The sequence below is a fragment of the Tursiops truncatus genome, chromosome 1, assembly GCF_011762595.2.
Source record: "Tursiops truncatus isolate mTurTru1 chromosome 1, mTurTru1.mat.Y, whole genome shotgun sequence".
NCBI classification, from domain to species: Eukaryota; Metazoa; Chordata; class Mammalia; order Artiodactyla; family Delphinidae; genus Tursiops; species Tursiops truncatus.
In genome coordinates, this window is record NC_047034.1 from 88,290,705 (window position 1) to 88,305,133 (window position 14,429).

At 47.1% G+C, this 14,429-nt stretch overlaps 1 protein-coding gene and 1 non-coding gene across 3 annotated transcripts; one reads left to right on the top strand and one right to left on the bottom strand.

Annotated features, from left to right (window-relative positions):
* The first annotated feature begins 6,601 nt into the window (after window positions 1–6,601).
* CFAP276 (cilia and flagella associated protein 276) lies at window positions 6,602–11,774 on the top strand. 2 transcript variants are annotated; one of them, XM_073810062.1, is made up of 5 exons: window positions 6,602–6,748; window positions 9,764–9,880; window positions 10,411–10,526; window positions 11,082–11,209; window positions 11,627–11,774. In XM_073810062.1, the coding sequence occupies exons 1-5, from the start codon at window positions 6,668–6,670 to the stop codon at window positions 11,695–11,697; spliced, it is 513 nt and encodes a 170-aa protein (XP_073666163.1). In that variant the 5' UTR covers window positions 6,602–6,667; the 3' UTR covers window positions 11,698–11,774. The 2 variants fall into 2 exon arrangements, with proteins under 2 accessions (XP_073666163.1, XP_073666165.1); XM_073810064.1 differs by lacking the exon at window positions 6,602–6,748 and adding an exon at window positions 6,815–6,860.
* A 1,636-nt stretch (window positions 11,775–13,410) lies between these two features.
* Window positions 13,411–13,830, bottom strand: LOC117309991 (small Cajal body-specific RNA 2). Its single transcript, XR_004524268.1, has one exon.
* Window positions 13,831–14,429: the final 599 nt, after the last annotated feature.

Below are 14,429 nucleotides of genomic sequence, written 5' to 3' on the forward strand. Positions count from 1 at the left end.
AGGGGGAAGCAGCTGAGAAGGGATTCAGAATAAGAATGATCTGTAGGGATTTTTATATTGTTTGCTATAGAATGAGCAAGCATTTTACTTCTCAGTCACAGTAAGAGCATCCCAAAACACTCTGAGGTCACTTAGGAGCTATAGATGGGATCCTCCTTGAAACACACAGGGTCCCTCCACTATGAGCCAAGCAAGAATGAAGGGGTGTGTATGTGTGTGTGTGTGTGTGTGTGTGTGTGTGTGTGTGTGTGTGTGTGTGTTGTCTAGTGATTTATCAAAATTTGAAAGGGTTGATGGTTGGTTTGTTTTAATTTATTTTTGGCTGTGTTGGGTCTTTGTTGCGGTGCACGGGCTTCTCATTGTGGTGGCTCCTCTTGCTGCGGAGCACGGGCTCTAGGTGTGCGAGCTTCAGTAGTTGTGGCACGTGGGCTCAGTAGCTGTGGCTTGTGGGCTCTAGAGCGCAGGCTCAGTAGTTGTGGCGCACAGGCTTAGTTGCTCCGCGGCATGTGGGATCTTCCTGGACCAGGGCTCGAACCTGTGTCCCCTGCATTGGCAGGTGGATTCTTAACCACTGCACCACCAGGGAAGCCCAGGATTGATAGTTTTGCCAAGGATGTGAGGAAATGTGCAAAGCTGATGGGAAGAAAAATTGATGCAATTTCTCCAAAAGAGGATCTCATAATATGGAACAATATAAAATATATGTGACTTTTGATCAAGGAATCCCCATTTCTAGAAATATAACTTAAGGAGTTAACTGAATGATCTTACTCTCTCATCCAACAATTCTATTTCTAGGAATTTATTCCAAGGAAGTAATGACAGATGTGTTGGAAAGAATATGCAAAAAGAGGCTCATCTTAGCATTGTTTATAATAGTCAAAAATTAGAAACATATGTTAACATATGTTTCTAACATATATGTTCAATGATGGGGGATTGGTTAAATAAATTTCATCAGTGGAATATTATTAATCTATTACATTAATTTATTAAGGGCCCACAATGTGCCAGATATTATTTTGGGTGTTGGAGACACAGCATTAAATGAAACACAAAAAGCCCTGCCTTCGTGGAGCTTACGTGTTAGTGGGAAAAGACAGAAATAAGTAAAATAAATAAAATATAGAGCACGTTAGAAAGTGGTAGGTTCTCTGGAGAAAATAAAACAGAAAATGGGATAGGAAGTGGGAAGACATTTCAACAAAAACTTGAAGGGAATTAAGAAATAAGCTGCACATCCTGGGAGAAAGCCTTCCAAGCAGAGAAGATAGCAATTGCCAAGACCCTGAGGGGGCAGGTTACCCCACAGTTCTGAGAAAGGGTGAGGAGGCTGGTGTGACTGCAGAGGAGGAGGTGAGGATTGTACATACAGCCTTGTAGGCCCGTGTAAGGAGCTGGTTTCTACTTTGAGACAGGAAGCCTTTGGAAGGTTTTGAGCAGAGGAGGGGCAATATCTGTCTTATTTTCAGTAGGTTTACTCTGGCTGAGCACTAGACAATATGTGGGCAAGGTGGAAGCAACAACTAGGATCCAGTGCAGCCAAATAAATAAATATTAAAAAAAAAAAAAAGAAGAAGAAGGTGAGAAGGGGTGGGTCTAGTGTGGATGGTCAAAGCGAAAGGGTTGACATTAGGGATTAGTCAGGACAGGTAGTTCATTCCGTTCCTCATTAAAATGGTGTTATGCAAGGCCATCTAATGACTTAGAATGATGTTCTATTACGTTTTCTAAAAGCATATTTACTGAGCACTTACTCTATGCGCTGCATTTTGCAAAGCACTTTAAGCATTATCTTGCCTAATTCTCCCAGTGATCCACCTGACTCCTTCAATCAGTAGCCAAATCCTCTAACTTCTACCTTTGGCATGTTTTTCTCATATCCAAGCCTTTCTATTTATCCCACTGCCACCATCCCAGTGCAGTCCCTTTGTTAACCTCCTCCTTGACCTCTGTAAGATCTTTTGAACTGGTCTTCTCGCCCCCATCTCTCTGCTCTCACCTTTTGGCCTATCTCAACTTAGTTACTTTATATTCATGCTAATCCACTACCTCTGCTAAGAATCCTTCAGAGATTCTCCACTTAGTTTCCCACTTTCCAATCTTGATTTCTATGGTACCCCACGCCTACTCCACATTTCAGCCACGTGGTCTACTTGCAATTGTCAGGATCTTTTCCTTGGTCTCCTTTCTCTATCTAGAAATCATGCTCCCCCCATCTCTGCCTGTTGAAACTCTGCTGATTATTCCAGAAGCAAGTCAAGTGTCAACTGTTCAAATATGTTTTCTTCTTTTCCTATCAACTCTATATTGCCATTCCCGCATTGCTTACCACATGTTAACATTATGTCATCATTTGTACGTCATTATTTGTGGACTTATCTTTTCTGCCTACCAATATTTCTGAAGCCCCTATGACATGTCAAGGATATATACTAGGCATTTTACATGTGTTATCCAATTTAATTGAACCCTCACAATAGCCTTGTGAGATAGGTGTTACCATCCTCATTTTACAGATCAGGAATCTGAAGCTGTCAGAAGTTAATTAACTTGCTCAAAGTAGCATCCTTACTAAGTGGCAGAGTCATCATTCCTTCACCAAATTTTATTCTAATCCATGTCTGCCAGATTCCTAAGCCCTCTGGGCTTTTCAACACAGATTGGGATGTCCCTTTGGGGGCTATTAGCACTGAAGACTCAGGGCAATACCTATCTGGGAAAGGCAGTTTTCTCTTCCTCTCTCATTTGATTTAGATTCGTTGTGCTATAGAAAATGCTCCTTTGGCTCTCAGTCAGCACTTAGCCTGGGCTAGCACAGGACTAAAGAAATGATTCATGAAGACAAACGCCACACAGGATGTTTAGTTCCACCGGTGACCCTGATTATTGTAAAACTGTGAAAGGAACGCCAAGCCCCAGCACACGTTTAGCAATCTAGAACTCCCAGCTCTCTGCCTCCTCAGTTTAGGCTTTACCCTAAACCTCTTTGTTCCCTGATTCGATCCAGACGGATGCCTCAGATTTCAGAAACAAGGCAGGAATAGCATTGTTGTCATGAGGGTCAGCCTTGGCCGATAAGACTCCCTGCCATTAATACCCAGCAAAGACGCACGAGAAATTCACATGAAGAGTAAGAACAGGGAAGGGTTAGTCTACCCTGAATTGTTTTTTTTCACCATTTAGGATTGGAAGCCCCTAAAACTTATTGGGTCAATTCATACTGCCAAACAAAGAATATTATAATAATGGGTTTATTCTCTTCCTTATTGTTTTGGAGTCGAGGGTGTTCAGCAGCCACTGTTTGCTCAAGAAGAGTGTAAACAGGACTTGCTGACGCCCGTGGCCAACATTGATGACTCTTAAGCCACTTTCACTCCGGCATGGGGTGTGGATCTAATGGTAAAGAAGCTGAATGGGAAAGAGAGTTAGATAACTCTAATTTGTGTTTTATTTGTATTTTCTCTTTCAGTCCTCAAAGCAATCTTTTTTGAGGTAGGTGTTATTGAAATACCAATTCTACAGATCCAAAACCTGGGTGGTAAGTAACAGGCAGGGACTGGAACCCTGGTATGTTGAGTTCCACAGCTTTCCACTGCCCTCAGCTTATGCTCTGTGGCAAGGCCTTTTGCTTAGGCAAATGCCAGTCATTTAAAAAGGACTAAAGGCAAAATTTCTACACAAGTTAGAGCTCTCAAGTATCAATATTCTTCCCTCCCTCCCAAGCAAGATGATACAAAGTGTTTAATTTCTTAACCGGCTCGTATTTTCCATAGTGGACAAACATATCAACAAGAAGTGGTAGTTGAACTGTAAGATTGTTACCTTCCACACAGGGGGAGTCCTATGTTGGATTCTTAGGCAAGTGAGTTTGCTTGATGGAACTCACTTGGTTGGTTAGACCACAGGCCACCAAGGCCAGTAAGCAACACTTACTGACAAAATCATCCTGTTCCCAGCCATCTTTAAAACAGGTCATACAGTGACTGGGTGAAAATGTGGATGGCCCAGGGCAGGACACTGCTGGTACTGATACAAGTTACAAAAATTTCCACTGACTGGGGTCACTTGTTCATATTCATGAATGAAGTGAAGTATCTTTATTCACACAAAAATTCTCTTCTCTCTTCCCACCCCCCTCACTTCTTCATGATCTGTTTTGTCATAGATGGTCTAATGGTTAGAATACCGTCATAATAATACATTTCCATATGGGACGGGGTTATGGTTGCTAATCACTAGTTAACCATGACAACTTATAAATAATATTTCAACCTCTCAAAACCTTAGCCAAGTATGACATTTCAGATTAATTGTACAGGGCTAGACTCAACGTATTACAAAGTCTTTCATATTTCACGTAGATAACAACTTTATTTGCCTTCTGCCATGAAGTTCTTGTAAATATGTTGTTGCTGCGTCTGCCATATGGTTTTTAAAAAGTTACTCAGAACACAACCAATTATTGTTATTTCAATACCATAGAAACTACTGAGTTTTGTTACTCCTTTTTTGTATCCCTCCAAAAGAATGTTCAAAGGCATTTTTGGTTGGAAGACATTCACTACTTATTCTCTGAATTATGTTGGCAACATTTTAGAAACACCTTGAAAAAGACTTACGACATATGTCAGCAAAAGTCCAGAGAAGGAAAGTAGAGATTGGCTGAAAGTGAGATACTACAGAACTCAAAGTCTGGCCAAAGGTGGGTCATGCACTGTCAGGTACACTAAAGAAAGCACACCGGGGGAGGCAAACTATAAACAGGATCCACATTTAGCAGCCCACAAGGAAACTGGATGTTTAATACCAAGGGAAGAGAGGTGATGGGATCCTTCAGTCCCCCTTGCAGACCTCCCATTTTCATACTTTCTAGAAGCCATGATAAAATCACAAGGATTCCCACTTCGATCCATTATTTTCCGTTGGCCTTCCAAACTCCTTTCTTACCCCACTTCTCCCTTTTCCCACTTTCTATTTTGCCCCTCTGTACATAATCTTTTGTTTTCAACCACTTTTAAGGTAATTTCATCCCAGCTGGGAAACAACCCATGTCTTCTCCTTCCCTCATTCCCAAGTCCAGGCACTCAGGTCCCTCCTGAGGTCCTTGGAGCTGGGACCTTTCCCCTGAGCTCAGCAGCCCAAGCTGTGAGGCTGATCTGTTTCGTGAGTCCTCCAGTGGGCTGGCTTCTCCATGACGCCAGTCTACTCCTCTTCCTCCCCCACCCCCCATCCCCAAAGAAACCTAAACTCCATGGCTTCTGAAACTGTCTTGCGTGGGTCCCAAGATCCCTGCCGAGATCCAAGATTTTCTGACCTAAGTGGGGTCGAGTCGGGAGGAGAGTACCTCTTTGCAGGCGTGAAGCTCCGGTCCCGCTCCCTGAGTCACCTGGAAGGTGGTCCCAACCCAGAGCAGCAGCCGCAGAAGCCGGAGTGTGCGCGGCTCGGTTCTTCCCCTGCCCCTGGCAGAGGGATGGAGGCTGTGCCCAGGCTCAGCCATAGTGTTGTTCTGAGCGAGCGGCAGCAGCGGTTCAGGTGCTGCGGCTGCAGCTACTGCTGGAAGAAGGCGGAAAAAAAGGGGAGGGAGGTTCACAGGGGGGAGGATGCAAGGGGCTGGGCTCGCTTCAGTCACCTCCCTGCGGCTACGCCTAGGCAGCCCATCCTTCCTCCTCCCTCCTTCCTCTTCTCCTCCTCCTACCCACGTCGCCTTGGCAACCGCCTCCTCGTTCCCTCCGCGCGGGTGGGGCACCGGACCACTAGCTCCTCTGCAGCTCACCTGCCGGTCGCCATGGCAGCCGCCGCCACTGGCGCGCGCGGCGTGGGAATGCGAGTGCCCAGGGTCTGCAACCGTCCCAACAGGCGCTCACAGGGCTCGTGTAAGGAACGCGGTGGAAACAACCTCCAAGCCATCGCCACCAAATTCATTATTTCGTAGCCATCGGCTACTTATGAACACCTCTAATTTTGCAGACGTGGCGTTCTATATATACTTATTAAGCACCTCCTATGTGTGAAGCGATAGTAAAAGGATTGAGATGCCGTCTCTTCTCCAGAGCTTATAGCCTGGAAGAGTGGCCCCGGCACGTGTCACCTACTCTAACAGCCTCTTCTGGAGATCTTACTTCCACCCCGCCAAATCCATCTGTGCCTTTACAACCGGCGCTATGCTAAGCCCTGAGACTCCTTTAAGCAAGGAGAGTTTGCCTTAGCCGGCAATTTTCCAAGCACGACACCTGGACTCTTCCGTCTCTTGACATCCCCATTCTCTCATCGCTTTGAGAAATCCTTTGGTTAGATGCCAGGAGGAAGGACATTTCTGGGCCACCTTTTAGGAATACTTTCTTTAACTGAAGTCTTTTGCAGAAGACCTGTTCGGCGTTTTTCACCGAAGTCTCACGAGTGCCAATCCAGGGCTCCCCGGTACACTCAGCGGCGCTTTCCCTCTGCGTTCCCAGTAGCTTCTTCCCGAGGGGCCTCCCGCGTTGGACCGCCAGGTGGCGCCATTCTCGGAGGGAATTCGCCTCAGTCATAGACGGCGGGGTAGTTGCCTGGCAACTGAAATTGGGCGTGCCAAACAATTGGGACCCCGGCTCCTCCGCGTGCAAGATTGTGAGCGGCTGCGCGGGCCTCTCATCACTCTTAAGAGTGTCTCGCTCGGCATTTTACCATGCCTCTCACCCGAGACCCCTTCCAGCATCCTACGTTGGAAAACGATGATTCCTACTTGGGAAAACTGCGGGCTTCCAAGGTACTGAGGTTTCTTGCGCAGATTCCCAGTAGGGTCGACCGCACTCTTCTTTCTGTCGGCGCGACAGGAAGAGATGGTAACTTAAAGGACTATGGTGAGGACACTGAGTCAGGTACCGGAGAAGTCTGTTCTCTGCCTTCCTCCATGTCCCCATATTCAGGTCTGCCAACATTTCACAGGTGCTTTTGAGCAGAGGCAAGTGGAGTTCTAGTCCAGAGGAACAAGAGGCACTCACAGCCCTAAGCAATGATTGCCAAAATGGGGCTTACCCAGGCCCAGGTTCCACTTTTCTCGTAGAAGTATTTGAGATGTTTGAAGTGGTGAAAAATAAGGTGAACTAAATGGTAATTGTGGCTTAATAACAAAATCAAAGCACTCCCTTTTGTTTATTCAACATTTATTATTTACTGTATGCCGGGCGCTCTGCTAAAAACTGAGGATGTATAGACACATTAGATTAGCTCGTGTTCTCAGGGAAATCTAGTATAAAAGCCAGACTGACAACAGCAACAGCAAAAGTGCTTGCACAGCAGCACATGTGTTGTGACAGTTATATGTGGTTTCTCATGGGAAACAGGAGCTTAAAGGAAAGCCTCCCAGAGCAGGTGAGTTTTGACATTCAACTATGAGTCAGCTGGACCAGGGGAGGGAGGAGGTGGAATGTAAGTTAGGAGGAAGGAAACAGGAACCAGACATTCAAGGCAAAGGGAGCAGCAGGTGCACATACATGGAGAGGAGGATGAGGGTGGCCTCTTTGGGACCAAAGAGTCCAAAGTGGCTGAAGCGTTGGTGTGAAATGGAGGAGTGGAGAGGGTGGAAGCTGGAGAGGTGACCCTCCTGGGGTGGGTGTGCTGTGTACAGCATGCTAGTGAGCTAGGTTTTCATCCTGGGGAATCATCTCAGGACTGTAAGTACTGCAGTGGCATACTAGATGGGTGTTGTAGAAAGCACAAGTGGCAGTGGATTGGACAGGATGTTAGTGCGACAAGAGGGATCAGCTACGAGGCTGGTGCAGCGATCTCCAGGAGGAGTAACGGATGTACAGCAGTGATGCAGGGGATGGCGGTAAGATGCAAAGGGCAGGACTGATGGGACTTTGTGGCTGACTGGACATGGGTTCAAGAGAGTGGATGAGTCAGGGAGAGCTTTCTGAGGGCTTACCTGATACCATTTACTGAATGAGGCATCCAGGGAAAGCAAGTTTGGGGAGAAAGATGTTGAGATCAGTTATGTAGCTGTTGTTTTCGTGGTGCCTGTGGGACATTTCCATAGAGATGAAGAGTAGGCAACCTGGTTGAGAGCTGTGGGTTGAAAATGTCTGGAAGCCACAGTATTCATCTGGTGGTTGAAGGTATAGGAGAGAATGAGCTCATCCAGTGAATGTGAGAGTCAGAAAGGCAGAGACAACCCCCCTGGAGAATACCACTAAGGGACAGAGAGAGAAAGCAGAGCTGAGAAGGAAGCTGAGAAGTAATAGCCAGAGGTAGGAGGAGAACCCGGAGGATCTGGACCCACATAGGATGGAGAGAACATTTCGTGGAATCAGAGTCGTGGTGCAGAAACCGCAGAGGTCAGAAGGTCAGGACTGGAAAGGATCCACCTGACCTAGCCACAAATGTCAGTGGTCACCAGCAAGAGTAGTTTCAGTGGGTGCTTGAGGCAGAGGCCAGACAGCAGTGGGCAGAAGAGGGAATGGGAACGGGGAGGAAGTGGAGGTGGCAAGTGTTGACTCTTTAAGAAGGCTGGCTCGGTAGGGAAGGTCATGGAGTGGGTAGCTAGACAGTGACGAAGGAATGAGGAGAAGCTGGGTACAGGGGCTGGCAGGATAGCACAGGGCCCTGAAGCACCAGGAAGGGCTGGGTTCAGGGAAGGGTGATTCTTGAATAAAAGGGACTCTTCCCTTTCTCTGAGAGGGAAGGAAAATGGATGTGAAGATGGCACTCACGCTCGACAGGCTCGACTTTCTCAGTGAAAGACCGTCTCAGCCTTCTGCTTATAGAGGCTTATGCAGCCTTCGAGGAATGGGAAGAGAGCTGCCTGTGCTTGCATCATATGTATTTGTAGTTTTCCCATTTCCTTTTTCATCTTTCTTGGTGACAGTATACTGCCTGGTTCACACCACTCAATTAATGCCTAATTGAGCTGAGTCACACAGCACTGTGTTATATACAGGGGAGGAGGAGGGTTCCTACATCCAATAGGTTGAACGAGATTTCTACTAGGTTGTAGTTGTACTCACTGGAACTCAGTCATTGATTCAATCAATATTTCATTTTAGAACACCATGTGTTAGGTCGCTGTGCTAGGCACTGGGGATACAGTGGTGAACAGTATGGCATTTTACATGTAATGAAGAAATCAGCTGTGTGCTTTTCATATTCGTACTTGTGGGGTTTTAATTAGAGGACTGAACATCCAATGAACTTTTTGACATTCCTGCAGACACAATGACCCTTCCCTGCCTACTGAAATTTTCTCACCTGCCTAGACACTGCTCTCTCCTGATTCTCTTGTCTCTGACTGCTCCCACCACCACCCCCATTATAATACTGTGCAGTCCTCATGAACCGCCTCTTCCTTGTTGGTCAGACGCCTTTTTGCAGGCTTCAACCACCACTTCAGGGGGATGACCCCCAGATCTCTACTACTTGTTCTGAGCTCTCCTCCAACAACTGCACACCTCCAATTTCCTACCTGTTAATTGCATTAGGATATCTTCTCTCTTCTTCAAGCTCAGGACTTCTAAACCTGAGCTCATCTTGCCTCTCTGCTCCCCACCCTTCACCTCCTGTCCCACTTCACCCCTTTCCCTGTATTCCTGGCCCATTTCTGTCAGTTCTGAGATTGAAAACTTAGGAAGATCAGAAGCCTGGGAGTCTTGCCCCATTTCATTCTTCTCTTTTAGATGTTTGCGATTCAGTTAAAATGGGATGGGATAGGGGATGGATGTCACTGACGTTATCACATCAGCAAGGCCTCTGGTAACCAGGGGTCGATGTGGTTTCTCTTTTGCAGAAACTGCCATATAAGAACCCAACTCACCTTGCTCAGCAACAGGAACCCTGGTGTCGACTCAGCTCAACTCCCACAATCACGTCCATGAGGCAGGCTGTTTATTTTTTTGATCCTGAGGTACCTAGCATTGAAATGCTATTTCTCCTTATATCCACTTAGGACTAATTAATATCCTTTTTGAAAGGTAGTCTGTCCCTGACTACCTTAGCATCTTTATCTTGTCCCCAATCCAAGATCCTACCAAATCTAAAACCAAATACCAACTTATCAACTTCCTCTGGGAAGTCAGAAGGCTTGGGTTTTGCTGCAGTTGATTATCTGGAGCAAATCATTCTCTCACCAGACTTCTCATTATAACCATGAATGAGGTAAGGCCCGTTAAGCTCAAGTCCAGGACAATATAGTGGTTCTCATGTCTCCAGGAGAGCTCCCCACTCCTTAGACCTAACCATGAGACAATTCTTTATGGACAAGAGTTACGAAGTCATCATGTATAGTAATTTGGTATGTAGGGAGTTGGTGGATCTCAGGCCCAGAAAGGGTTCACTCTGCTTTGGGGCAAGAGTAGAGCCCAACAGAACCCGACTAGAGCAGGTGCAAATGTGGCAAGTTAATCCTGGGAGTGGCGGGGTTGGCTTCCTCCGTAGATACCGAAGGATGATCTGGATTTCCGATTAGCAGCCTTGTACAACCACCACACAGGGACGTTCAAGAGCAAAAGTGAGACACTGATACACCAGGAGACCATTCAGGATGCCCATGGGTAAGTGGTGGAGGCGGAGCCTCTCCCTAAGTACAATGCCAATCAAGTAAGGTAAAGTGTCATCTGGGAAATAACAATCAATAGGTTCTTGTTTCTAGAGATTTCTGTTATTTTTTACTTCTGTAATACAAGTTCTGTTTTTTTATTTTCTAAAATGAACAGAGATCTTCCAGGATTGTGCTCATCTGTAGCACAAAATCTTTGGTTCATTCCAGAGGGTAAAAAGGGCCTTCAGCTGCTTTATTTTATTTTTATTTTTATTTTTTTGCGGTACACGGGCCTCTCACTGTTGTGGCCTCTCCCGTTGCGGAGCACAGGCTCCGGACACGCAGGCTCAGCAGCCATGGCTTACGAACCCAGCCGCTCCGCGGCATGTGGGATCTTCGCGGACCGGGGCATGAACCCGTGTCCCCTGCATCGGCAGGCGGACTGTCAACCACTGCGCCACCAGGGAAGCCTCAGCTGCTTTAAGGTTGCATGCAACTCTTCCCCTCCTTACCTTTCTTCTCCTGATTGATTTCACTCTCCCGTGTTCTTCCCCACACCATCTTCTAGAATCAAGATCCAATTCTCTGGAGAATCTTTATCCCCTCCCCAGCCACCCGCCATCACTTCCCAAGCTAACATCAGACACTGGATCAACCCTAAGAAGGAGTCTATTCACAGCATCCAGGGATCCATAGGTAAGGGTCAGAAGACTGAGGGGTGGGAGGCAGATGGATGGTGCAAGAGTTTTTCTAAATGGTCACAGGAATCAGGGAGTTAAGGTGATTGGCTATTAGGGAACATCAGGGATAACTGAGAGTCTGGCACATATCAGACTAAAACCAGGGGACATGCTGACTGTAGAGCTAGGAAATGAATTCAGTTTTTCAGAGCCACTACCTCAGCCTTAGGTCTAGTGGACAAAAATTTTCAGCAAAGGGCAGAAACCGGGGAGTGAAAGACCTATAGCTACCTCCCATCAGTCCTCTATATGCCAGTTTCCTCAGCTGTTAGAACCTTCTCCATTGTCCCCATAAATGTATGGGCGACAAGTTCCCAGAAAAGGCAAAGGATCTGAAATTCACAGCCCGCTCCCTCTTCTCTTTTCTCCACAGTGTCCCCTCACACTGCAGCCAGCAATGGAGGATATTCCCGAAAGACTGATGGTGGCTTCTTCTCCACCTAAGTGTTGACGGGCCCCTGGACTAATTAATCATAGTGGAACATCCTGCCGCCCATCTCCATGAAATAGATTTGTGTAAGATGAAGCCTGGAGTATCTGTTACCCATGGACTACCAGTTGCCACATGACTACTCTTAAAATATGGAAGTTTCTCAACTTCTAGAAACTAATCCTGTTGGGCATATTTGCAACTCGGAAAGTCATCTTGCTGAAAAGATACAGATTTAGGACAGAACAGCACTGTTTTTGGCAGGAGACAGGTATTCACGTTTTGTGAACTGGAGTCATTCGAACCATATCCATTCAACATTTCTTGCAAACTTTTTTTTTTTTTTTTTTTGTGGTATGTGGGCCTCTCACTGTTGTGGCCCCTCCCGTTGCAGAGCACAGGCTCCGGACGCACAGGCTCAGCGGCCATGGCTCATGGGGCCCAGCCGCTCCGCGGCACATTGGAGCCTCCCAGACCGGGGCACGAACCCGTGTCCCCTGCATTGGCAGGCGGACTCTCAACCACTGCGCCACCAGGGAAGACCCTCTTGCAAACTTTATGTGTCAGGTACTGAGCTAAGTGTTGGGAAAGCAAGAATGGACATAGTCCATTCTCTTGAGCTTACAAACACTAATTTTAGTAGCTCTTTGTGGCATTAACACTTATGCTGAGGTCACGCTTAACAGATTTCAGACCTTCTGGATTTAGTCATCTTCTGAGCTCTACTTTTCCATGAGGGCTCCATCTCCCTGGCTCCTTGCCATTGTTCATTCTCTTAACTCTGCTACTGTCTCCTTGCCTGGGAGTCAATTCTCTTTTCTTTGCCTTGATTTGTGCTGTGATATATAGCCCCCTATTCTTGGAAACAGCGTTCAACAACCTGATCCTAGGGTCTGAAGGTACCTAAAAACTGATACAGTAATGTGGTTTCTAAAATTACAAGCCACTCACAGGAGCCTGCTGTTAAAATGAGCAAGAAATGGCAGACCTTTTAGAATATTGTACACTAAGTTCCCATTTCTAAGGTTGGACAGCATATGCATTGTTGAATAAATCAGATATGAAAGGGCTTCTTCCTGGTACTCAGGTGCAGGGTCAATACCACCAAACTATTACAGCCCCTCTTCCACCGAGATACTCCAATCGGTTCATAGTGTTTGCTGCCCAGTGGCAATATTTTCAGTTCTCTTTATTTAGAATAGCTGAAAGTGGCAGAGTGGGTGACTTTCTGGGATAATCACCTCATGTGGGTTGATACTGAACATCAAAAAATTTATTACTGCGATCCATGCATGGAGGCTTTAAATAATATAGGTTCCTAGACAAGCCCCCCTCCCCTGCTAATTCTAATTCAGTAAATCCGGTGCGGGTCCCTGGAATCTGAATTCTTATAAGGTCTCCAAGTTCTCTTACAGATATATACACGTATACAGACATGCATATATACATATATCCTTTCGCGGCAGGCGCTGTATAGTGCCTTTAGACCGGGGGCACCAGTGTTGGTACCATACAAAAGAGTCATTATGACAAGTCGGGTCTAAAGAAAAAAAGGGAGGCGGCTACAAAACTGCAGCGGGGAACAAGGCCTCCATATCCTTTCAGCTCCCGCTCCCGCGGGCGAGGCGACGGCTCATTCTACCTCCGTCCGCCAGCGCCCGGGGCCCGCAGCCGACCGTTGACACGTTAGCCTCAACGCCACGGGTGGCCGTGCCCTGGGCCCGGGCTCAGATCAGAATCGCCTCGATAATCAGTGGTCCAGGACAAGCCCAGCCTCATCTATCTGATCAATTCATCACTTCTGAGCGCCGGGCCTCGTAGGACCAGCTCCGGGACCTCCGGGACCGCGGCGTTGCCACCGCCCAAGGGGCCTCGCTGCACAGTGCCCCGACGAAGGGGCTTCGCAGGAGGGGAGCTTTTCATTTCGGGTTGGTCCGGCGGGGCGGGAGTCACAACCCGATCAAATAAGATCAAGGTGTAGGCCGGGGGAGGGGCACGGGGGCGGGCGCACGCACTCACCTTGCACGCACCACGCGCGCACTCACACATTCTCGCGTCCACTCACACACACAGCCCGCAGGCGCCTTCCACACACCTCGCCACACTTCTGACCAGCCTCACCCCATGCCGCTCTCCCTCCGGTGAAAGGGCGGAAGTACGCAAGCTCCTTTAAAGCCTTCCGCCCCGGAGGGTTCTGGGAGGAACAACCGAGCACAGGCCCTCGCCGAGTGCGCACTTTCCTGCCCCCACGTGGCTCGGAGGGGAACCAAGGGCCCAGGTAAAGGCGGGACAAATTCCCACAATACTGAATCGTGATTGTCCTTGGATCTCTGTGCAGCTACACATTTATATCCATATCTGTAGTTTTTCTTTGATCTTTGATCCAAGTTCTGGATATAAGATGATTCAATCTCAAGAGACCTCTAGGTGAATGATTTCTTTCCCAGGGAGAAGGCAAATTCTGGTCATTACCAACATCAGCTTCCCTAGGAGCTCCTTCTCCCATGGGAGAAGGCAAACATCATTTTACCAAAGGGAAAGGTAAGAATAGATTACTTAAGTCCAAGGACTAGGTAGTTAGAATATAGTAACTATATATACTACTAATATACTACCTAATATACACTAGGTAGTAGTATAAGTAAAGGTAGGAAGACATATCCCTGTCCCCACAGAGCCCTCTTGCTACCCAGAACTTGCTGTCGCAGTCATATTGCTGAATCTTCATTTACTTTCATATCCGCTA

Coding starts and splice junctions, on each gene's coding strand:
- CFAP276 (XM_073810062.1), top strand. CDS start 6,668: ATGCCTCTCACCCGAGACCCCTTCCAGCATCCTACGTTGGAAAACGAT. Junction 10,527..11,081: donor ACCATTCAGGATGCCCATGG/GTAAGTGGTGGA, acceptor ACCATCTTCTAG/AATCAAGATCCAATTCTCTG. Junction 11,210..11,626: donor CAGCATCCAGGGATCCATAG/GTAAGGGTCAGA, acceptor TTTTCTCCACAG/TGTCCCCTCACACTGCAGCC.